General features: G+C 45.5%; 1 protein-coding gene across 1 annotated transcript in view; it reads right to left on the reverse strand.

Annotated features, from left to right (window-relative positions):
- MDGA2 (MAM domain containing glycosylphosphatidylinositol anchor 2) overlaps positions 1-26,313 on the reverse strand; it is a 209,742-nt gene that overhangs the window by 106,951 nt on the left and 76,478 nt on the right. The window contains exon 7 of the mRNA XM_021403380.1: positions 8,011-8,340. Coding sequence (XP_021259055.1) covers positions 8,011-8,340 — 330 coding nt within the window. The remainder of the gene's footprint in view (positions 1-8,010; positions 8,341-26,313) is intronic.

Raw genomic sequence — 26,313 nt, forward strand, 5'->3', positions numbered from 1 at the left:
CCTTTGAAGGCTGGAGTCCCCGTGAGGAGGACACTCTCTACTGCCTGCTCGTGCCCATGGAGGCCCCCCGCGGGCACGTCTTTGTCCTGGACCTGGGCAGCGAAGGGGAGCTGCTGGCAAGGAACTCCCGCATCCGCGTGGAGCTGGTGTGCACATGTGAAAGGGAGCAGCAGCCGGGGGACATGCTGTGCTTCCTCCACAGCCCTGAGGACAAGCTGAGCCAAAATCAGGGCCCCAGCCTCCTCCACATGCTTTGCACTGACTCCTACCTGGATGCACAGAGAACTGCCACCTGGTTCAACCTACAGGTGGAAGGAATCTGGACGGCTACCTGCCGGGCACACACCTACAACCTAACGGTGCTGCCCTCCAGCCGCTCCTGCAAGCTCCAGCTGACAAAGACCTCCAGCGGGGAAAAACTGCACGTTGAGTTGCTGTTCGGGGTGCAGCAAGGCAACTCGGACATCTTCCTGAGCAGCCAGAACTCAGAGGCTGGCCTTACGCCCAGCACAACATGGCCGCAGAGCTGTGCTGTGGCGGAAAAAGAAGATCTTCGAGTATGCGGCCACAGAATCATAGAATCATAGAATCTTAAATCAATGCAATACCCACAGACTGAAGGAAGGGAGAATTAAAAAAAAATAATAGGTGCGAGCTACAGGCTTGAGGACAAAATAATCATCTGATGTTTTGTTCCCTATTGACAACGTAGGACTGAGGAGCAGGGGGTAGGCAGCTGAGCCAGCAGGGGTGCCCGAGCCAGCAGGGGCATGGGAACAGAGGTTCAGGAGAAAGGACAGGCGAGCAAGGGCCTGGGAGCAGGTAGAGGTGCTCCCAGGTGAGCGGGGTTGAGCAGAGTGCTGCCAGCTGTGCCAGGTGTTGCCAGCTGTGCTAGGTGCCACCAACTCTGCAGCTGCAACCAGTTGTGCCAGGAGCTGTGTTGGGTGCCACCTGCTTGCCAGATGCCACCAGCTGTGCCAGCCTTCCTCTCCCGGCAGGTGCTGCTGTGGCACAAGCAGAGTCTGGAAGGGACTTAGCCCTCTGCTGAGGCATCTGCACATCTCTTGCAGCACCAGCTAGAGTCTGCTGCAAATAAAGGTCAATTCTGTTCCTGCTTGCGGAGAATAATAAGTTGGCTATACGCTATACCTGAAACAACAAGCATCGCCTTATTCATGCTACAATTGGCTTGAAAAATAAGGGAGCACTCTTAGTGCTTAAACCTGTTTCCCAAAGCAGAGTATTATCGCTCGAGAAACCAAAGTGTTAGTTTCGCTGAAGTAGCACCTAGTTTAAAAACACATATTGTTACCCTTTGGAAGTGGCAGGGGCTTGCACATCAGAGAGCTAATGCGGATTTATATCCACTCCTGGCTTTTAAATCAAATGGTCTGTGATAACCTTTGCCTCCAAAAGCCACCGGCTTATCAAAGGTCAGATGGCAGAAAGTATCACTGTATTTTTGTCTCCAGGAGAAGGGGTACAGGACCAAAATAGATTGCTCAAAGACAAGCCAAAATGTATATGGCTTTATTATGCTTACACACTGAATATTCTAGTTGTAGTCTAGTCTAGATCTTGGAAATCCTGATGAGTCCAGTTACTGTACCTACATTAAACCTTCAGCTAGCTTAATTAACTACCCTGTGATTGCACAAAGAAGGGAGGGCAGAAGCAACAACCTGCTCACACAGAAATTATTTGATTAGGCAGAAGACAAGCAACATGAGAAGGTCTCATAAGTGTTGGCCCAAACGCAGGCTTGAGGAAGGACAGATCCTCACTGAGTGTTTCACTGGGGATTACAGAGGGCACAGAGAATGGATGTAGAGGTTACTGTCAGTTGTGGGCTGGGTGCCACCAAAGGACACCCTGAAGCCATGACTGCCAGCCTAAGCAGTGACAAGAGGTGGTGGCTATAGAAGCTGTGGGATAGGGTGACCAGGCTGGTTAAGTGAACTAACAGTAATAGCTGGTAATTGCAGGATAAAGCAAAGCAAAGCATGTTTGAGCTGCATATCAAGAAATACTGGAAAAAGCACTGGAGATGGCTCAGAGATAAACTGAAAAGAGATTATCACATTGTTTTGAGTAATTTGAATTTCCAGTAATTTGAATTTTAACCAGCCTGGACAGCCAAGACTGAAGAATGTACACAGTACTGGGTAGGAGGCAGAAGTGAGATTATTTGCCTATCCTCCTTCTCTAATATTTATAAATTTGAAGGTCTGAATCTCTAATACTCACAATCCTCTGCAAGACACATCCACTTCACACCCTGTTCATGATTCGTCCATTATGTGACGGAGGTGGGGGTTGCAAGATGGGTAAGAAGGGCAGACTGAGCTTTGGAGTAGGAAGCCAAGCTAGTATACAAGATGCATCTGATTGAGATTATTTAGCCTTTGCAGGGCAGCAAGGGACAGTTATTTAGGTCCTGCAGACATCTCTGTAGACAGAGAATAAAACTCTTCAGTCTGCCCTTAAAGTGCATTTCTTTTAAAAGTGTGCAAACCAGGAAGCCCTGCTGAAAGGCTCTTAAGAGATGGGCAGGGCAAGCAGCCCAAGTCAGGGAATTTCCTTCAGCTTTCCCATGGGCTTTCATCGCCAGGAAAGAGGATCTACCTAGTTCCTTCTCTGGAAGGCAAATCGAGTGAGGAAATCACGCCCTGATTTGGGTGAAATCACTTTCTCTGACTGTGTGCTGTCCTCACAGCTCACACTTCCTTGGGCACCAGCCCAAAGTAAAGACATGAGCAGCAACCACTGATCTCATGGCAGTGCTTGTGCAGAAGATCTATTCAGACAGCAAAGTTCATTCCAGAATCAACACTCAGCTCAACACATTTCTACTGCCTTAAAACACCGTCGTAGTCTGCAGTCAGACTCTGAAGAGGCACATTTCAAACCCAGGACGTACACAGCCAGCAGCAAATTAACCAAATGAGCTCTCAGCGATCTCACAGGAGCCATGCCGAGGAGCTCCGCGCGCCATATGCAAAGCAATTTGCCAAGCCGAGCACCGCCGCCCTCCAGAGAAGAACAAAGAGATTCAGCCCCGCATGCTGCTAAGGAGGGAGTGGGTGCTCGGGCTGCTCGGCCACAGGGGATGAGCACAGCCCGGAGGAAGCGGTCCCGGTGGGGCTGAAGGCATGGGGATGCCAACGGAGGAAGGGAGGCAGCAGGAGCACACGGGCAGCCCTGCTGCAAGCGGCGCGATGGGAAGGGAAGGGACGGCGGCTCCCAGCGATAAAATTAAAAAGAAAAATCTCTGCACATTAAGTGCTCTAAAACAGAGCTATAAAAGAAAAGCTTTTTAACAAAATATGGCATTTATCTGTCCCTTCTGTTCACCTATTCCCTTCAAAGATAAACTCTGAAGATAATGGCCCACAAAAAAAAAATCATCAATTTGCTGCAATAATGAAAAGTCTGCCTATTTTCTGGTAGTACCCCTGTAGCATCTGAGGGCTGCTCATGAACGATCACTCTGGACAGTGCTTAAGGTTTACAAACATCTTTATTAGATCACTAATTATCTCACAGAAAGCATTTTTTCATTATGCTAAGAGGCTGTGCTGTGATTTTAATAAACATTTAGAACTAAAATGAAGTTCTCTTTTATGTATCGTCAAAGGAGGAGAAAGATGACCAGAGGACACATACTTCACAAACAGATCGAGGCCACGTGTTCTAATACATCAGTCTGGACATTTAATTAATTCACTACTTAATAGCTGATTAGTTCAACAGGGAAGCCCTCCCATCACACTGCAGTGTAGATACGTGGCCTCATAGAAGTATTCAGGCTGGAAAAGACCTCCAAGAACCCCAGCCACCCCCACCACACCCACTGCCCATGTTCCTCAGTGCCACATCTCCATAGTTCTTGAACATCCCTAGGGACAGTGACCCCCCCGCTCCCTGGGCAGCTTGTGACAATGCCTGACCACTCTTTCACAGAAGAAATGTTTCCTAACCTCCAGCCTGAACCTCCCCTGGCGCAGCTTGAGACCACCATCTCTCATCATATACAGTAGTTCTTCAGGAATTATTTTGCCTGTCTCTGGAAACGCTTATGCAAAACAACATCAATTTATTGGCATGACTGCCTGGGTGGTACACACTCAACACAGCTTCAGGCTCACCTAGAGACGGAGAATTGAGATGACATATTTACCATGTAGAGTACCTAACTGTACCCACGCTGGGTAGGGCTAAACCAGTAGAAAGAACTCTCTTAGTTAAAGAAAGGTCACGGTTACCTGCCGCCTGGAGCATGAGCCACTTCACCCAGCCCTTCTGACAGCAATTCAGGGCACTGCATCCACACAGTACAGTTAAAATAACCCCCTTGAAAGCACCACTCGTTTCAGTGCACAATGTGGCCTCCAGGGGGAAGATGAGAAGAGAAAAAGCCGCAAGTGAGAGAGGCTATGTCTCCTGCAGTACTGATAGTGATTTTAGGGGGACAGGGACAGAGTAAGAACCCACACTGAGCACAGCAGAACATACATGACCTAAAGCCTTACTTTTCCTTCTTTGAATATGATAGTTAGGCAGCGAAAAGGATCACAAAGAAAGACAAACACACTCTTCTGATCCACCTCTTTCTGGGTTACCTTGAGCCCATTTTGCTGTTTGGGTTTTTTTTTTTTTTTTTTTTTTTTTTTTTTTTGCTGTATTAACTTCTCTTGCCATCAGATCCCCCACAACACATACACACACACAGAAAAGCCGTCCTGTCTTTCAACATTTGCCCGGGGTTGGTTTTATGGTTGGCAGGGCTTTTAGAGGACAAAGACGCAAGCTTTGAGTCTCTCTTTCCACTATTCACTGACCTACTTTACAGAGATGCAGTGGGGAGGCTGCAAGGGGATTACTTCAGGTCCATTTAGACAAGGTACTCACGCTCCTTTCCTGCTGAAAGTACAAAACGTCAAGGGAAAAAGCATTCCTGCTGGAGCGTGACACTGAGCACACCAGGAGGCTGCCACACCATCCCTCGCTGTCCCTGCCCAGCTTTGTGGCTCCAGGAGGAGCCCGGTGGACATCAGGAACATGGAGCTCTACACGAGCCCACAAAGCAGCACCCGGCACAGCACTCAGTGCCTCCAACACCAGCCCTGGCATTTGGGAAAATGTGTTTGCCTTATGTTCACAATTACCATGGCAGTAATGATTCTTGATGAATCAGTAATGACCTTCAAATGTGAGCTGAAACTGTTTCAGCTCCCACTTAATCAGGTGATGAAGTCACACAAATAGGCGGAATTTCTTTGAAGACGCTAAACGAGGCAGGCTCCAAGTGCTAGTTTTTTCTCCCCACTCTGATCTTCCTTAGTATTCCAGGGCAGTGTCTATAAGGGCTGACATAATCCACCACCACCTGTAGGAATTGTGACGGGGTTACAGGTACAGCCATCTAATAGGTGTTTCCAGTCTATCCCATCAATGTCCCCAGCGAATCCCCAGCAAGTACAGGTAATACAGCAGGCACTTTCTGCCAGGTGGCAATGCATGACCAATGCACAGACGTCACTGTCCGCTTCACCCTAGCAAGCAGGCAACAAACTTTGCATACTGTTGCTATCCATCACGCAAACTTGGCACATACCCTATAACAATCCTCTCTCTTTGCAACTCAGTTCTTTACCTGTTAGCGAGATGTGCATTAATGGGGTCCCTGCTCTACTCCAGCACAGCCACTGTGAAGTTAATTACGAGTGCACAAAAAGGATCATTTCCGGATTTATCAAGCAGTAACAATAAATATTTCTCAAGGATACTTGCACAATTTCACAAAAAGAAGCAAACTGTTCAAAACAATAACAAAACTAAATGAAGTGTGTGGTTTTTTCCTCCTGTCTCACAAGGTTTATCTATACGTGTTATGTTTCAGGGTGGAAATTCTGCCGAGGTGAACTGTGCCAGCACTGACTGTTCACTTACACGCGTGCAGTATTTGGCTTTGCATCAGTGACCACAATTCCTTGCACCTCATTTTTACAACACAAGTTATAGCTCATCCCACCTCTCCAAACTAGACTTCAGTTATCTACAAAGAAGCTACAAAATCTGCTTTCAGGATTTTGCTGTAGCCAAAGGGAAGAGGTTCCCCTTCCTTCCCTTGCCCACAGACCCACGTTTCCATCCCAGCAGGCAGCCAGGTTGGGCCAGGCACAATTTGCTCCCTGACCTTCCCAGGGACTGAGGTGGGGCTGGGCAGCCTGGGCTTCCCCACATCTCCTTCTTGCCTTTTTAGAAGAAAGGCTCAAGTCTGCACGTTTCCAGTCGTTGTTGGACTTTGTTAGGTCACCGTGAACTTTCATAGATGACAAAGTGGCCCTGAAGGGACACTGGACAGCTGCCTTAGAAACCTCATATCCAGACCCATGGACTTACCTGAATTCATTTTATTTGTTCCCTATGTCTATCACAGGTCAAAACACCTCTGTATTCATCTCTCATCTCAACCACATCACTGATAAAGCCAGGTGTGCAACTCACTTGTAACCTACAGGTCAGCTTGGGAGAAACCGAGGAAACGAGGTCTCCACAGCTGCCTGCTCAGGACCAAACCAGGACAGCTGGCCAACACATAACTGCATTGGTCCCGAGGAAGCCCTGCATGCTCCAGTTCCAGCTCTTTGCTGAAATGCAACACCAGCAAGCAAAACAATTCTCCTATTGGCACCGCTATCTTACTGAGGATGGACGGCAGGTTCCAAGATTACAATCTAAGCAATAATTTATCGTGACAGTTGTAAGAGAGATTGTTTAGACATGATATGTACTTGTGAAACAAAAACAATATTAGAAGAGTTGAATAATAGAAATATGGACATATTTGATGCAACAGAGTGCAATTAATCTCTCTGAAAAAGTGGAAAGCGATTACTTGAATGTGTTTGGTAGAAAGGGGTCAGCAGATGTCTATTAAACATTTTCTTTCCACGCTATAAAAATGGTTTTCAATTTGTTCTTTGTTGTCTCACGTCTAAACAGCATGCACCGCACGCCTTACCCCAGTGAATAACACGCACAGTCTGAGGGAAGCACCGCAGTGCTTTACATAAAAGACAAGACAGAGAGCAGTTGTAATACTGACATCCTTTGTCTCCGCATTTTAACATTAAATAGCGTTCTGAAAAGAGAAGTGTTTGTCAGCTTGTTTCTGTTTGCTGTTTTATTTCTGTGGAAATCAACCGCCAACCCTTATTTTTGGCTATAACTAGTTTTTCAGGAGGAAAAAATCCTGCATTCAGAATGCTCTCTAGTTTATGATATTAACATGGGCTACCTCAGTTATGAAACTCAACTGCTGGGGGAAAAAGCCTGAGAAATGTGTTGGTTATAAGCAAGCTATTAGCAAAGAGATAAAGAAAAGCAGAGAATTAATGTTGTGTTACATAGTCCTACTCCACAGCCACAACAAGGCATTTATTATCAGTCAAGGTAATAGCCAAGGTTTGAGCTCATCCAAGAGAGAGACATTTCAGTCACTGATCTGGAAATATGCATAATAGGTATCTTAAACTTCTTCCCTGTTGGGAATAGCATGATTCACCAACAAGCAGCGTATAATCTTCAAGAAAAAAGAGAGCTCCTTCCGCTGTTCTTGGCACTCGCTGTTCGATGAGAGCAGCTGCACGGGTTCGGTCTGGTTAACATAACGCCCGCCTACCTCTCTGTGTCATTTCCTACCAGCTATTTTTTCATGACTCCAGATGCCTGGAAGTCCAATAAAGGCCAAAATCCTTTTTCAGAAGCAATAACTTTCCTGACAACAAAAGCAGGTGCATCTGAATAAATCAGACCTTGGTGTGCTCTTGGAAGAGAGCATCACTTGATCTTTTAATCAAAGAACTCAGCCCCTGATTTCTGTCCTGTTTGGATATCCCCGTGGTGAGAAGCGCTCTGCGTACTCACCTCTTTTTCCCAGGAGTCGAGGAAAGCTATAACTTGGCTCTACAGATGCAAAACTGAAAGCAGAGAAAGCCTCCTTACCTGTACTGCTGGAGATGTTGACATCAATGCTGATATCCGAGATGCCACCTCCCTTCAGAGACGCAACACACGTGTACGTCCCAAAGTCCGTGAATTTCAAGTCAATGATGTCCAGGTTGGTGGTGCCAGGCGACACGTCAGGGTCGGTCTGGGTGATGACCATCCTCTCGGAGCTTCGCAAGGGCCGCCCATTCTTAAACCAGCTGAACGTGAGCTCCTCCGAAGGGACAGCTTCCACCTGGCAGGAGATTTTCACCTCTCGCCCAATCTGGATATTGTCATCTTTGTGATATGGGTCAGGGGTGATCCAAAAACGTCCTTTTTTTAAGGCTGAAATATGCAAAAAAAAAAAAAAAAAGCCAAGTGTTTAGTCTAACAAAGCACCAATTTTGCATCTTCAGACTTTACAAAAACTTCAGTTCATGCTTCACTTTATCTCTCATACGATGGTTGGGAAGTTGCTGAAACTTCCCACGCAGACACTTGGCACATCTTTGTAGGATGAGATCTTACTCAAATATCACCAGAGAGCATTCATTGATAAAACACTGGTTATTTCCAAAGTGAAAAACAGGGATTCACGGTGTGTAAATTATGCTAAGCTGCTGACAACTGTAGAGTAAGCAAAATAATTCACTAATTTTTATTATCCATTTCTGGAGGTCTTTACAAGCCCTTCCTCACTCCCGTGCTATCAGAGTACTGAGAAGGAACAGAGAGATCAATCTAACATCACTAATAAAACCAGCAGTGTCACCTCCAGTCTACCTGGAAACAAACATGGCCGTGCAAAACAGCTCTGTGCCAGCTGGTTCCATGGGAAGAGAGAACACATGCCCAGGGCTACAGCCTGCCCCTGTTTATGGCTGTGCTCTTCCCTGCGGCAGCCTGGAGGGTTCTCCCATCCCTGCACTGCCCGGAGGCAGGCTGCCTGCTGCCACCTCCTGAAGGCAGCAGGACTGAAAGGACATCATTAGGTCCTAGCTAACAGCCAGTGGTAAAAGGCAAAAAGTTGCTCTTCTGAGATATAACCCCATGAGAGAGCCCATCACGAGTACCATGGTTGCATTTGCATGGCAAGAATCCCAAGAATCTCTACCTGCATCCAAGATGATTCAAGCTAGCAGCACATGTTTAATTAATTCTCTAGCCCCCAGTAAGGCAGACATAAGGCAGTCTGAGCGTTTCAGATGGGAACTGTAAAGCAGATAAGTTTCTGGTGGCTGCCCCAGAGGCAGGCTTAGTGCTCAGGAGGGCTCCCTGTCAAGCTGGGGGACACCATTCCTCACCCTCTTCCTGGAAAGACAAGCATCTGTAAGTCGCATTTCCTCATCAGTCTACTATACAAGAGCAAAATAATATTGCAAGTCACTTATTTGCATTTTCTTGTCACTCTTTTAATGAGCACGAAGCAATCCAGAACTGCAACCATTTACGGCAGCAAATTGGTTGCTATAAAACAGTCTTGGTTCAATAGTTATTTTTGGACAAGTGCTTCAGAATCAGCCACTAAGTTCTTCAAATACAAATATATTTTCATGTATCGAATACAAAATACTACTTATATAATCTCAAGATCCCTATCCCCCTATATATGTCTGCCTAAGTACATATGCATGTATATGCACTGATATATACTGTCTCCTTGCCTTGCAAGGAGAACACCAGTTAGAAAATACCAATTACAAGCAAATAGGGAGGTTGAATGCAAGCACTGGCAGACAACCATTTATATCTGACATTTCTCTTCATTGTGCTGACTTCCTGGTCGACTGAAATATGTTCCAGGTTGCCCTGGGTTGCTCTTCTGCTCTCTCTGCCCTCTCACTCCATGAAGAGCACCCAGGTGAGAACCATCTGAGTGAGAACAGGACGCATTAGCAGCACTCTCCTGTATTTATACACATACAGCCCATGAAGTGCGATGCTGTTACAAATGGCAAAGGCTGTGAGCTGGAAATTCCTGTGTCTGCATCCCACACTTTGGGTAACCCATGGTTTGCACTTGCTGCGTACAGAAAGCATAACAATGCCAAATACAAAGACATGCACGAGGCACCAGGGACGGGCAGAGAGCCCAATGGGTTGGATCGTCACATCTCTGCAAGTGGTGAAGATGCCAATTCAGACTCAGTTTTGTTAGCTCAGTAACTCCTTGAACAAAACAACTCTTTGGAGCTTACAAATGCTTTGCTGAATTTGCACTTCCATGACTCTGAGGATAATTAGCATTTAATTAATTAGTTGTCGGTTGGTTTTTTTTCGTCTCTTTTTTTATTCAGTGCGGGAAAGAAGCATAAAATCTGGCGACCTGTGGGCACCCCTGTGCACATGGCAAGAGAAACCCCTCCTGCTGAGGACGCCAGCCCTCTTAAACACCAGATGAAGACTTTGGTGTTCGCTGTGCTGCCCAGCTATGGCAATGCGAGGTGTCTGCCCAAGTGCTCTCATTTAGATGTAACTGCGCATTAATAAATCCAAGTGGTTGTTATGCTTTTAAGAATTTGTGGGGTATGAAAATTTCATGAGTTTTATCAGGACTAAATTTGCACGAAAATGCACTGGCCCTTATTCAGACTCTATCATTCCCTTTTAAAAGCTGCAGCCAGTTCCCTGGGAAGCAGAATTAACGCACGCTTTGATTCCAGAGGATGAACCAGACATTGTATGACAGTTAGGAACTATCACAGTAAATAACTTTGAAACACAAACTGAACTTTTTTGTTTGAAAACAGAAGAACAAAGAACGCTTGCATCTACAAAAAAAATCAGCAAATATATTATGCACATAATTTGCAGACGGGGGAAAAAAACCAAACTCATCATAGGCATGATGAGCAGCACATTTCAACCAGAAATATTTGCTAATAACTTCAACTATTTTTATTTCGGATTTTTTTTTTTTCTTGTTAGCTTTGAGTGCTCATGCACTAATTACAGCAGTTTCTCCTCGCTACAAAGGAATAACAAGGTCTAATAGAAAAGTCATATTAACGCTTGCCCATCCTTCGTTGACGCAAACTCTAAACACCAAAGAGTGCACACCTAACCTGAATATTTTACTGTACGTCCAAATACAAGGAGTTCTCAGGATGGTCATGTCTCAGTGTACTATGCAGATAAAGTGAAGGGAACTCTGAGAAATTCTGAAGTGAAGGAACAGTCTCAGAAGCAGGGTCAACAGACACCCTACATCCATCACTAACAGCCATGAACTCCCCACATCAAACATCCAACAGCTGTGTAACTACAATCTGTAGCTGAAAGTCAGCGTCCTCCTGCTCTAACCCAATTCTCCAAGGCTTCGCAACCTGCAAAGCCATCAGCATTGTCTTCTTTGGCCATCAAAATCAGCAGAAAATATGACTTTACAATGTTAAGTAGCATCGTTAGCAACCTACATCCATAAATCCCTACTCTTCATCATCACCAGAATGAACACAGTGACAGAATACATGCAGTTAACCTGAGTTCCTTGGAACTTCTAATGTGGCACCAAAGTAGGTGAGAATCACCACCTGTATCTGGAAGATGTTCTTGAGAAACCAACAGCAGGTGCCCAGCAGCCTCTGACAGCTGAACTCATGTGGAGCTAGAGGGCAGCGAAGAGCATGGGGCAGATGCGTTTCTCCAACCCTCTCCATCTCCCTATCCAGAGCTCTTTTTCAGGAAGGGGAAATTGAACTCAGATATCCTGCTGTAGACTGAAGAGACTCCAAATCACTTAACACACTGGAAGCTTCCTGACTTAAGGGTCAGAAAACCTCCTGAATGGATGACCCACTCTCAGTCACACTTCTGGAGAAGAGGGCTGTGTGAGCCAGAGCACGGGGCACTCTTGTCTGGCAGACGGGGTGGGGCTGGAATGACCCTGCCCAGGCCCTTGAAAGAAATGTTATTGTAGCAATGAAGGCCTCATTAAGCTAGACTCAGACCCAGAGCAAACAGGGTTGCCTTTGCAAAAAGGAGATGGGATCAGCAGAACTCTCCAGAGTCACTTCAGCAGCCTCGGGAATACAAAGCTGCTGCATGTAGACTCTCAGATCTGCACAAGATGAACGTGATTTCCAAGAAGGCTTCAGACCTCACTGATTTATGTGATATGTTCTATACAGACCTCTTGGGAACACCTGGGCTGTGCCTGGTACAAGCCCAGCAGGTATCAGGAAACAGATTTCTGTGTGGATTCTGCACAGGGGTTTGCACTCATGGTAATTCCCATAAAGCAGCAGTTTGGACTTTCGTCATATGTAGGTTCTTGGACCATAACTGACAGGCATCTGCCTATCAACATCAAGTGTGTTAGAACATGCAATGGATTCTGACTCTGATTTTTCACTGCACTGTTGGTTACGTTTGAAGCATTGCTGGAAGGCTTCCATCACAAAGGTGGGGTGAGACGCAGCAAACAAGAGATACAGGGTTATCCGGCAAATGTGAGACGTGGTGCTGCAGCCGTGCTAACCACAGCTGCGTCCCAGCAGAGACTTCAGAACATAATCAGCTCACAGGGCTGGAAAATATTAGCCAGTGTGCAAATAAGTCTGTAACTGTACTCTGAGACTCAGAACGTGCCCAGGAAAGTGCCAGTCTTTCTCAAAGAGGCCCCAAAGAACTACGATGTGATCAAATAAAAAAAAGATGAAACAATTTTCATCCTCAAACTCTTCACAAAACTCTTCAGTGTCTGCTCTCCCTCATTAATTACATTTCAAAGTAATAAAACGCGTTTCACTATCTAAATGAAGGCCGATTTGCATTCGTCAGGTTAAGTCGTATCTTCCCACCCCCACTCGGATCAACCCAAGATGCTCCTTTAATCCATCAAAATGTTGGTATCTCAGAAACGCACATTTCATGATATATGAACGGCATCAAACACCGTAATTGAATTCATTAGCTGCTGCACTATTTGCAGGCTTTGACATAATAGTTATTGGCCACTGACTGCTTCCTAAGCTGGCATGGGGCGTTGGGGAGCGCTCGGCTTTGTGTTTGCTGATGTCTGTGGCTGTGTGCAGCCTGCGGCAGGAGCAATACTGAGCAGCAGAACTGTGAAAATTACTGATTTTAACCTTGACTGAGCAGTTGGGTTCCACATGAGCTTCAATCTCGATGCGCCAACCAGAAGTGGCTTTGACTCATTTTCATTGTTCCCCTTCGTGTTTTGTTTAGGCTGGCGAGCAACGTTGTTTTGAATTCTTCCCAGTGAACAAGATGGGTATGTCACCTGATAATGTTCCAAGCAGACGTGAGGACCTGAGTGTGTCCTGAGCACTAGGGGTACATTTTGGATGCTTACTGAGCTCGGTACTCGGAATGCCACTTGTTTCCGAGCACCTGGAACTTGCATTTTGTCAAATGCCAATACCTTCATCTCCAGACCCAGCTCACTTCCAAGATGCTCTGCAACTGATTTGAGTTCTGCATTTCACCTGCATCCCTAGGTGAGGCAATGCAGTTCCTTTCCTAGTGCTCAGACATTACTGACCCTTCTTCATTTCCCTCTCGCATGCACAAGAAAGCGTTTGTGCTACTTGATTCTTGACTTTATTTTTAAGGCTAGCAATCCAATCCAAAGTTCACCATTGTGAATGATGGTGACTTCCAAGACTCCTGGGCGTACTGGGTTCAGTTGTTTGCCTTGACTTCTGCTTCCCAGCAAAGGTTAAGAAAACACAAAGAGCACCATGGGAACAGCTTGTTTGGAAAGTGAGCTGCAAACCCAGCTTCATTCTCCCCAAACTCGAGTCTCTTAATCCAGACACTGGCTGTTTGCTTTAAAAGGCTGAGCTGTATCTCTCCAAGCTACTGCTGTGATCTTTGTACCAAAGGATGATTACTGGGATGATTCATTGGTCCTCGAAAAAAAGACGTGAGGCAGACAGCGGGAAGGAAAGCCAACCCTTATCATCAGCTCTTGCTTCAATCACACTGGGCTCCTCGTCTCCTTAGAGCCCTATAGATGGGAAAAGCAATCCTGCTTTCACACGGCCGCAATTCAAAAGATTCACAACCTTATGACAAAGATTTTTAGATAGTCCCTGAAAGACTTGCGAAGCGCACTGGTAAACTTAAACCTTTTTCCAAATCTGTCAAGACATCCCGAGAAGCCAACTTTTCTCATTGCATGCTGGTGCTTATATTTTTAGTCCCCGCTGGTTCCCAGATTTTGTAGAGGAAAATAAAAACTCAACCCCCTTCCTCTCAAATAGAAACTCAGTTTGATTTTGATTGCAGCTGTGGCAGTGTCAGACACGGCTCACCTGCACCTGCCTGACTCTATGGCAATGGCTTTCCAACACTGAATTTCAGCGACAGACACAGTATTTGGTTAAATACAATAGCTCAACTTTCAAAACTAATGCATTTCATATTTATGGTGGAAGCATCTGTATCCGGATTGATGGATTTCACAATAAACACGTGATCTTCATGAAGTCGTAAGCATCCCACTACCAAGAAATAAGGAAAAACAAAAGAACCTGACTCCTTGACGTTAGAGGCACACACCAACATACTGTAGTAAATTAACTGATATTAATTTAAATCTGGACCAGGTCTACCCTTGGAAACCACAGTGCAGTCTATAAGGTCTTTTGTAAGGGGAATGCCCAGCATAAACGGACCTCTACTAAATAAAAAGTCATTCCCACAGAAGAATGGAAATCTTCCTCTGGTGTTTCTTCCTTCATTAACAAGTCTACTTCCACCAAATGAATAGAAATAAAAGACAGTTGCTTCCATAACCTCTGAAGGAGCACAAAGTCCTCCTGTTATGCTGGCCGTGGGCAGCATGGCTGCACGTTCTTCAGTTTTCTACAGCATGCTGTTGCCTTCAAGTGTATTTTAAATGAACTAAGCTGAGCAGAGACAATTCAACCACCGTCCAAAAGCTGTTCCTCACTGCTGCATATCTCAGTGCAATCTGCTGAACTTCCTTCTGTCACATTAAAAAATATTTTCAAATTATTTTGCGCACAAGGAACATCAAGAACACAAATCTGTTGTGTTTTTGTTGTTGATGTTCAAACAACAAAATTTTTGAAAGTAACCTCAAGTCCTGCCTCAAAGCATAGAAAGGAAAGCATTCAGAACTGTGGTCTTGTCACTTAATGCTAAGATACCAGGAAAAAAAAAAAAGCACATTCCATATAATGAAGTTTGCAGATATCAGGTCTCCTTAATGAAAGTTTATCTGGTTTGCAACATCAGTACAGTCTGCACATCAATTCTGGACGCGGAGGAGCCTCCTCTGAAGTGTCTTGTGAATAATGACTTCCACTTCTTTCTGATGAATGACCATCATCCATCATACTCAGCACCGTGCTGGGATGGAGCTCTGTACAACAAATTTCAATAACAATCAGGAGATGACATCTGCAAACTGAATCATCTTTAAGACCACCTTGTTCTGCTGTGATCATCACAGCCACACCTACACCTGGCACAAAGCTCTGTCTTGGCGTAGCCTCAAGTCCAAACAAACCTAAGACTTAACCTAAGCACGTGCTTCACGCCATGCTGCAAGGATGGCTTCGAGCAAGCAGCTGGGCCAGGGCCTGAAAAATCTGGTCTGCTGAAATGGAGCTCACGATGGGTTGGTGTTTCTGCTTTTGGAGCAGAGTGTGAGTTTTGGACAATGAAGAACTGGAACCTTTACTGGCAGGCTTCGGTTATTGAAACTGTAAGCTTGTTGGACAAAGCCTTGGTGTCCAGCTGGTGCTTTAAGAAGTCAATTTTCCAAAAAGCAAAGAGAATAAGATTAATGGATTTGGGGCAATAATATAAGCAGACAAACATGTAAGTCCAAATTTTGAGTTACATAACAAAGAATTGTATAACATGGTTTAAAAAAACCACAATTCCGAAAACTAAAAATGGGAGTTAGCTTCTTTGGTCAGCAAAAAAAAGATCCCAGGATCACAGGATGGCTGCGGCTGAGGGCACCTCTGGGTTCATCTGGTCCCACTCTGTTCCAGTAGGGACACCCAGGGCTGGGGCCCAGCTCCACACCCAGGCAGCTTTGGGGGTTCTCCAAGCAAGGAGACCCCACAACCTAAAATTTTAAAAGCTTGAGCTGTAACAAATGGGCAAGGTGGCAGTAATGAACAATTCATGGCTCTCTGTATATGGTTAAATTCTCAGATATGTGCTGGTAACTAAATAGAGGGGGGTTAAGAAAAGAAAAGCTGCAGTTCACAGGCCCAGACGCAGTTCCTCATTGTCACTGTGCACTGAGCACTTCTTGAACTCAAGGAGCAGCTTTGGGTGCCGTACAGGAGCTCTTCCCTCTGGATGCATCAAGGTTTCTGCCATACCTGTTACCTCTTTCCACTTTTCACCTTTGATTTCTTGCGGTACTCCAACACTCAGCTACCATAATCAATCTTTTGTGTTAGCTGGTTGCTTGTTTTTAAATCAAAGCATGATTGAGAAGCAACAGCCACCTCTTTCCCCAACCTTCTGCTTCTCATCTCTGATCTGTCTTGCACACCACCCTTCAGGAGGAGAACTGAAGAGCCCCCTTTCCTCCAGGGGCTTTAAGGTGGGTCTCAAATAAGCCATGGCAGACATGGCCTGGCCTTGCAAGAGCTGCAAGAGCCCTCCACATTTAAACGACCTTCAGGAAGAACCACCACCCTCCCTGATCATCCTTGAAACCAAACCAAACACTGACACCTACCCCTCCTGCCCCTCAAGAAAGCAGAAATCTACAAACATGTGCTTTGTCTTTTCCCATTTCACAGGACCTGGAAATGTTAAGATTCAGCACCAAGCATCCAGCCATGGGCTTCACCTTTTTCTGTTATACAGATACTGAACTGGCTGGAAAGAAAGGGGATGAGGGCCAGATCCCTCAGCATCTTCTGCGGAGCACCAGCCTGCAGCATTTTTAGCAATAACATGCTCAAAGCCCTGCCAGCTTGCCTCCACAGCAGTTGTATCTGTTTTGTACTCCATTATTCATATTCATTCTTGGCTGATGGGGGACCATCAGGTCTGCCAAGGTCAGCATCGTGCTGCTGGCTTATGTTTCCTCTAGCAGGGAAAGCTCTCTTCCTCTCATGGTTCATCTGCACCGCTCTGCTACTGCCTGGTTCATTGCTGAGACACGGAAACTTTCTCATTCTGAACAGAGATCTGAGCATTTTGCTCCGAATTTTAAAAAATCAGTCTAATATCAAATAAAATCAGACATTAGCATTATTACACAGAGCCAGCCTCCTGCATTAGCAGCAAGGAATGCTGCTCCACGGTTTCACACAGGAGAGCTCCCTCCAGGTGAAACCACTCCTGCTGAGCGAGCAGGCAGGGTGCACCTTGCTTGGCTCCTAAGGAGAGCATTAAAAAATAGCAGGAGAGGAGCTCTTACAGAGAGCGTGCACCACTGCTGACCTCTCAAAATTCCAATTTCTTAAATAGGATATTTTGGACTGCAAGGTCTTTTGGACAAAATTACGCTGCCTGAATGTTCCCTATACTCACCTTCCTATACTATGGAAAACTGAAGTAGAGTCTTGCTAGAAAAAAAAACAACCCGCATATTCTCAGCATTTTACCAGCAGAGGCGCATTTTGCCTCTGTCAACATGGTCTTGGCTTAAAGAGTTTTTAAAACGTTAACTTTCGGTAGTTATCACAACAATTAAGCTGTCATGCATCTTCTCCTAGAGCATCTCCAAACTTTTTAATATCAAGTAATTATTTGGCACTTACAACACCAGATGCATTCACATTTCCAATTTAAATGCAAATACTGCGGAGAGACTTCAGGTTTTGTCTCTATTTTTATAAATGCTTTTAATTTTTAAAAGAAAAAGACTGATGATTTTGGAGATGCCACGTGGCACATGTCTGTTTTTACCTGTGGTCCGGTTAATTAGCTCTGTTTCTTTTACTGCTTTTCCTTCCTGAAGGGAGGGGAGATGTGCACCTCTCTGTAATGACGATTTCCATCTACCAGGTAGAATCATAGAATCACCAAGGTTGGAAAAAAGCTCCAAGATCATCCAGTCCAACCATCCACCTACCACCAGTATTTCCCACTAAACCATGTCTCTCAGTACCACATCTAAATGGTTCTTGCACACCTCCAGGGACAGTGATCCTACCACTCCCTGGGCAGCCCTTTCCAGAACCCAATTGCTCTTTCAGAGAAGGAATTTTTCCTGACATCCAAGATGAACCTCCCTCCCCTGGTGCAACTTGAGGCCATGAAAGCCTGATGTCACTCAGTGTATGATCCTTTAAACGATGAAGCCAAGATCAAAGTATGTGAAACACAGCATGGATTCTCTTTTAACCGCTTTTAGAAGGAAATATCCGAGAAAAACGAGCCTCAACAGAGGAGAAAAGCCACACAGGTCCACAGGTGAGGAGGCAGCTCCAGAGGCCTCCTGCCCAGCTCCTGCTCAAAACACGGCCAGAGGCGAGCTCAGAGCTTGGAGATGTCCAAGCGCTGGTGACAAACTGGCATTCAGCCTGCTTTGAAACCCCGAGCAGAAGCAAGGGAGATAAAGCCAAACCGCTCCCACGATGCGAAAGCCATCGCCGTTAGAGCTGGTAGAGCAGCAGCCCCGTAGCCAGGGCCATCCCCCCCACTGACTGCCCAGCTCACAGCACATGGAACGTTGCAGGACTCCTCGCAGGCCAGGCAAGAACCGGGATAGAAATTAAACAGCTCGGAGAGGCTGACACAATCCCCAGTGGGCTGCGCACTTGCCAAACAAATTACAAACCCTCCGAACATTACAGCTGGGTGTTTTCCAGGGCCAGTGCCTTTATAAAGTTCAGTTCTTGTGCCAAAGCTGTCAAAAAAAAAAAAAAAAGAAAAAGAAAAAATAGCCTTGCTGAACCTTCCTGAATGCCAAAAAGCAAAACACTGTGAATTTTCACTCTTCTCTTTGCCCACACTTCACGTGGAGCTCAGCACATGGGATCAGCCCTTCCCACACAGCCTACAGCAAATTGTGCTTCCCAAGGTTTCCCCATGGGATTGCCCCCAGCTCCTGCTCCCTGCGTGGCTCCAGAGTTTCATTCTCCGGGAGGATTTCATGAGAGCCTGGATTTGTTCCAAGGCGGGATGCATTTCCCTTAAAGGCTTTCCTCATATTTCACAGCTCAACGCCTCAAAAACAAATCAGGATCCTATAAAACTTTCCAGAATTGTCAGTATGGGCAGAGACCTACCGATGTCATTCACTGATGCCCGATGCCATACAAGTAAATACATCAAAGCACATTTCAAGGTCATCAGTGCCAACCCAAACAAAAGTTCGTGTAGGCTTTTTTTCCTGCTTCCCTTCTCCCGTAAGGATGAGACAAAATCTTGAAAGACTCAATTCCTTCTGACAAAACAAAATGCTGATGCTGTTAAGACCACACAGACTTCATCATGCATTAATCAGCCAAGATCTAATACAATATTAAACTACAGCACCGCACCGGTGCCAAAAATGGCCATGTATCAGCAGTTCATATTGCTAGCCATGCCAGAGTGAGGATAATTTTTTTTCCTTGCCCTCTGTTAAAGAGGGAACATCGATACCTGAAGTAGCCACACAGCATCAGTCAGATGGAGAGAGACCCAATGAGGATCACCTCAACGCCTTCATAGAAATGTGGAGCCTGGCAGGCATGTGGCAGAGCAAACTTATTTAAAAATGAGACTTCTGCACACAAAAGCTCTGAGAAGTCCTAATGAAAGGGGAGAAGAATCAATAAACCATCTCCATTTTTATATGGAACCGTTTTATGAACTCGTCCACAGCACAGCCCAGCCTGGGAGAGCACACATGCCTGAGAGTACTATGGCAGATAATAAAAATAAATGGACTTATTAAACTCCGAAGCTCGACTTTTTCACACATTCATTCTCAGAGCTGTAAACTTTAAGACAGTGCACCGGGAACTTATGACTGTAGCAATGCACTGGTCGTGCCGTGAGATCAGCTTTTCTAGGCAGCATCTTGTCTCAGTTCAAGCCCAGTCACAGGGACACCTCTTGGTGAGACAATCAGAACCAGCCGGTGATTTTTTTTTGGAGGAAACTCTGCTTCTACTTAAAATGCTGGAGGAGCCCCCAGTGAGATGCCTGCAGTGCTGGCTCCTGTGGGCGGGCTGGGAGGAAAGTGTGGAGGGTGGGTGAAGGCACCCAGGCCCTGTGGTGGCACAGTGAAAGCAAAGCACAGCCCTTCATCCATCTCAGCCCATCATTCCCTGCTGTCACTCGATGGCAAAGCTTTCAAGAGATGGCAAACCCACCCCAGGCATGCTTGTGCTGGCAGTGAGAGAGGATTTTAGTGTCTGAGCGGTGAGATATGGGAATAGGCTCCTGGGGCGAGCTGAGAGGGCACTGGAAGAAAGCTACTGAAATTGGCGTTAGTCATGTTACCAACAAAGAACGATGCAAGAGATGAAATGAGACAAGATGGATGTCTGGGATAAAGATGTCTGGATTCCATGATCCAGGAGGGCTCACACTCTTAAATATGAATTTCAAACCTTGGCACCGAGAAATCACTCTTGCTTTTAGTCAGTCCTCAAGTAAGCACAAATATCAGTGGATGCTGAAAGCCAGGACAGGCGCTGCTCTATTTCCAACCCACTGAAGGAGCCAGGAGAGCTCTCCATCAACCTCCTAGGTGATTCTCCTCCTATACCTGCTGTTGGCATTGCTCTATCTTGAATATGGCCTGCAGTTCTGGGCTCCACAACATAAAAAGGATTCAAATTCACTTTCAAGTCCTTGAAAGTGTCCAGAGGCAGCAAAGCTGGTAAGAGGGCTGGAAGGCATATGCTGCGAGGAGAGGTGGGGACACTTCGGTTGGGTTTCTGGTTCGGAGGAGGCTGAGAGGTGACCTCACTGCAGTTGGACCGGTGATCTTGGAAGACCCCTTCCAACTCTTCTCTCTCTTCCTCTTCCTCTTCCCTTCCCTTCCCTTCATTCATTCCTACCCTACCCTACCCTACCCCACCAAACCCTACCCCACCCTACCCTATCAATACCAGCCAAGGATCAAGCACTTCAGATGGACACAGCACTCCTTTGCAAGCCAGCACCCAACAGCTGCTATGGACACTGACTCTCCCATGCACTGCCAGAAGCCAAATCTCACCTTTGGCACATACCTGTGAGCCATACCTCTGTTCTAGCTCTGGGCACCAGCCTCTGGGGGCCCTGCTCTCATTTCCATTATTAACAACATTGGAGGTTCTCTCAGGAGCGGCAGCAAAGGTGCTGATGTACAAACACAGAGACATCGTTTTAGACTTTATGTCACACAAATGCTCTACGCTCACTCTTCAGAGGGACCTCAACAGACTCGAAAGGTGGGCCTGGGTGAATCTAATGAGGTTCAACACAGCAAAGTGCAAGGTTTTGCACTTGAGCCGGAGGAATCCCAGGCACATATGCAGACTGGGAGGAGCAATCCTTGAGAGTAGCCCTGCAGAGGAGGACCTGGGGGTCCTGGGGGATGAAAAACTGAACATGAGCCAGCTGTGTGCTCTTGCAGCTCGGAAAGGAAATGGTATCCTAGGCTCCATCAGAAGAGGGGTGGCCAGGAGGGACAGGGAGGTGATTGTCCCTCTCTACTCTGCCCTTGTGAGGCCCCATCTGGAGTACTGTGTCCAGATCTGGGGCTCCCAATACAAGAAAGACAGGGAGCTGTTGGAGAGGGTCCAGAGGAGGGCCACGAAGATGCTCAGAGGGCTGGAGCACCTCCCCTACAAAGACAGGCTGAGGGAGCTGGGCTTGTTCAGCCTGGAGAAGAGAAGGCTGCGGGGTGACTTCATTGCAGCCTTTCAGTACCAGAAGGGAGCCTACAAACAGGAGGGAAGTCAGCTCTTTGAAATGGTAGATAATGGCAGGACAAGGGGAAATGGTTTTAAGTTGAAGGAGGGAAGATTTGGGTTGGATGTCAGGGGGAAGTTCTTTACCGAGAGAGCGGAGAGGTGCTGGCACAGGCTGCCCAGAGAGGCTGTGGATGCCCCGTTCCTTGGGGTGTTCAAGGCCAGGTTGGATGGGGCCCTGGGCAGCCTGGTCTAGTATTAGATGTGGAGGTTGGTGGCCCTGCCTTCAGCAGGGGGTTGAATCTTGGTGATCCTTGAAGTCCCTTCTAACCCAAGCCATTCTATGATTCTATGATAAGCCAACAAGGGAAATTCCAGAGAAGAAGCTATGGGATAAATAGAGCTGCAGTGGGCAAGCAGGAGGGAAACCAGGAGTGCAAGCACGCACATCAGAAATACCACATTTCAATGCCTTTTTTTTACTTTAAACCTAATACAAAAGCAACAAAAATATAATTTATTTCACAATCTTGGTCTTTTTTTTTTTTTCACTTTCCTTTTAGCAATCACTATTACATAGTTCATGTATAGTTTTTAAAGACATAATGGGATAGGTACTTCCAGCAATCTCAGCCTTAAATTGCATTTCTCCAGAGTGCTTTTTGTTCAGCAAAAGCTTTTGTGCTAATGTAGAGCACAGGTCATTTAAAATTATTATTTTATATTTAAACTGACAGGGAATCCCACCCCTTTGAAAGATTAACTCTACACATTATGCTTCCACTTCAAAGAAAGGAAAAGTCACAGTTTCAGAGTCAAATGGCACTAAAATAATGCTGCAGTTGCAATGAATGAGATGAAGGAATCTGTTTAAAGAAGGTAATGGGAGAACTTGCTGAGGAGGCAAAAAAATTGAGCTCGTGTATGTTGACATCCTTCCAAATAATATCAGTGCCATACGTTGTAAGACCTGTAAAACATTGCTCTGGCTCTACCTGTTTGCTAGTGTGATGCACATATGCTTTCCTAAGATGCAGCCCAGCAGTTCTGCTCTCTTATTGGATAGAAGAGCCACCCTGCACCCCACGTTAGCAAATCCCTTCGTTCTTCAGTGACATCCTGGTATCTACAGAGAGATTCTTCTTTCATTATCTTCTTCACAGCATCTTTGGAATATTTTTATTTCCATGTTCTCATAATTTGAGTACCAGTTTGTGTCTTGTGGTGTAGGCATATGATTACCTTGATTCCTTCTTCTTTTGACACCCAAATTGTCACCCAAAGACAAAATTGCATTGTGACGATAACATTCTTATGTGGTATCTTGAAGATTTCAAGGTCAGTATTACCTTTTCACTACTCTAATACCTTGCAGTACCTTCTCCAGACAAACACTGAAGAATCTTTAAGGAATTAAATATCTCAGAGAGCAAAGTCTAAGAGACTCCCAGGCCAGAAGAGCTTCCTGGGCCATAGGAGAAGCTGGATGTCCAACATCTCATGCCAGAGCAGGAGGAGGAACTGAGCCTGGGGCCATATCACAGACAAAGCCTTTAACTGCTGAGCTCCTGACAATAATGTGAAGCCTTTCTGCAGTGCCATGGCCGCGTGGGACATCAGGAAGTATCCATGTCACCATGTGTGTTGGTCCAAGGGTCGTGAGACACAAACTGCATGTTTGCTGTTTATTTGGAATTAAAAAATATGCGTAAGAAGACTAACCATAGTTTACTTCGAATTGCAACTAACAGAAGTACATAGTGACAAATTCGTGATGAAAGTGATCCAACACAAGTACTTAGAGTTGGAAAGCGCTCTGAAATAAGTACGTCAGACTTCCCCCTTCCTGGCCTTCATGACGAACGACTTCCCCTACATGAGAAAAATACCTTTACAGGGGAAAAGTCAGAAGAACAGAACATCACCCAAGCAGGAGGAGCAATAAATCTGTACACCAGGCTGCAAGGTCGAAAGGAGCTCTGTTTGTCCGGATGGGGTGGCATTTGATTTGCTACCTGAGATTTTTTTTTATTTATTTTTTTTTAAAGAAGAGGAGAAAAACATCAAGTCTTACTCAAATGAGAGGAATCAAGACACCCTCAGAGCTTCCTCTGCTTTCAAATGGTTTTGTCTGGAAATACATTATGGGAAGCTACTCTGCTCATCAGCCTGAGAGCAGGAAGTGGAGATGCCACTGATGAGAACACCCGACAACACTCAAATGCGAGCAGCCTTGCAATCATTTAAAGAACTCACTAATCTAAAGACAATACTCAAAAAGAAACTTTCATAATTAGAATTGGTGTGCAGCCAGCTCTGCTGAAATGAGATAGCGTTCCCTCTATCTCCGTTTTAACCCAGACACCTTGACAGAGGACAACTTCTTCAATGCAACATAGCATTTTGCAGTAATTTTGGCTAAACTGATAATGACATTCTTCACCACGGCTGCATTTCACTGCATTTCCCACTAAATGGTGACTTCACCAGGTAAGTGACTTCACCTTGGTACAGAGGGATCTGTGCCAGCTGGAAAAGCACCGTTCCCCAAGTCCTTTACTTATCTCCTGCTTAAAGCATACAGGGCAAAAGAGAGAACAACACCCAAAGAGATGGTTATGACTAAATGAGCTCTTTGTTGCAATGGCAGCTTTGGTCCATTTTGCTTTTGGAAAAATCTTCCACTCCATGCTCATTGGGAGGGCAGGAAAATGAGTAATAGCCAAAAAACAGAGAACACATGAAATGCTTATGCACACTAGAGAGCTGCAGGTAGGTCCTGGGAGCTAACAGAGAGCAATGCACCAAAACCATTAGTGGCACCTGCTACCCCTCTGCTGCTTGAGCAGCTCACAGCACTCCCAGAAGCCAATTACTTACACCCTGGACATTTAGGTACTTATTCTTTCTTTTTCAAAGATCCTCTCTGATTTTATTTTTAATTAAACGTGTGGCAGTCATGTGGCATCATTCACAATGGATTCAAAGGAAGGTGTGATGGGCTTTTATGCATTTGGGCAGTCAGCCACAAAGACAGGAAAATGCCCAGAGCTTCCTGAAGATAAGGCAGCATCAATGGGATGAAGCACACACAAAAAAGGCATGTTCAGATAAAAGCATGGTGAAATTTAGTGAATTTTAACAGGAACAAATTTAATCCAAGCCCTGATGGCACTTTTTACATCTTTACATTCCTATCTATGTAAGATTGGGGGATTATTGTCTATTCCTGGGCTCGGCAGTCCAACCTGAGAGAAGCTGCAAACTCCAATTATCAAATGCTTCTCCTGCAAGGCTTAGTTGCCATTTCAAGTAAATACTCCTTTCTCCTCAGCTGCGGTGTGAAAATTCTGATAAACAACAACAACAAAAAAGAGATGAAAGAGAGAGAAGCAATGAGCTGCAGGCGAAGTGCTAAGGAACACAGGGGCAAAGCAAAATCCAGACTCGGATACGAATTTCTCTCGTATTTCGCTGCTTTACTCAACGTTCCTTTTAGTAAATATAAATATAAGGCCACAATAAAAAAGAGGTTTTTTTTAAAGTCAGTCCTTCCCTTTATCAGAAATAATCGTGAGGGGGAAAAATCACAGCGGCAGCAGTGCAGTGGGAGGCTGCAGTGCAGGATTTGACAGGGTGGTGCTCCTTGTGGTGCTTCCTTCTCAGAATTAACAGGCACACAGCAGAGAAGGAAAAAAAAAAAAAAAGCCTTCCTCAAATGTTTTAATGATATTTTGTTCAACATCTTGCAGCTCCTAGGCATCTCATAGGCATGGGCTTCTATAAATAAAAATGTGAGGGCATATCATTATTATGCTATGACTCATGAAATTTGTATCTGCAGGGAGCTAGGGACTTGGTTTTTCCTCTGGGCTCCCCGGTGCTGTCTGCTGGGTCAATTAAAATGCTCACATTTCTTTTCACACAAAGCCTTTCCTCTCCCTTTGCTTATTCCGAGCGAGTGCTTCACTCCCATCTTCCCTTCACAACCTCATCACCGTTGTAAATCACGGCAAATTAATGTCGATGCTGTGTTCTTGAAACAACACTGCTTTTGCCTCTTGACGACAAACCCCCTAAGCCAAATGTCAAAAAAATCAAATGGAAATACCGTATTACAAATAAATCTGTGGACTTCTCCTGATAAACTCCTGCAGACCTAGGCTGATGTGACACTCTCTCCCCGACCCCCTGAACAGAAATAGCTTCCAATTCATCATCCTGCTGAAGAGTGTAATATGTTGGGCAACATGAAGACAACAGGGGTTATGGCTCTTGTAAAATACTCACACCACTGGCTCCTTATGTAGCAGTTTCTCCTGAGTGTGATTAATCACATGGCGTTATTTAAAGTTCCCATCGCGTGGGAGTTTATGTTTCAGTGGCATAGATTAGATTATAGGAAATTAGTTTCAGATGAACTGTTTGCTTCAGGTAGATTCATCCACTCAGATGATGCCTACCAGCCAAGTGAACTCTTCCCTCAAACCAACTGGCCGCGTCCCTG

This window comes from Numida meleagris, chromosome 6, assembly GCF_002078875.1.
Source record: "Numida meleagris isolate 19003 breed g44 Domestic line chromosome 6, NumMel1.0, whole genome shotgun sequence".
Taxonomy (NCBI): Eukaryota; Metazoa; Chordata; class Aves; order Galliformes; family Numididae; genus Numida; species Numida meleagris.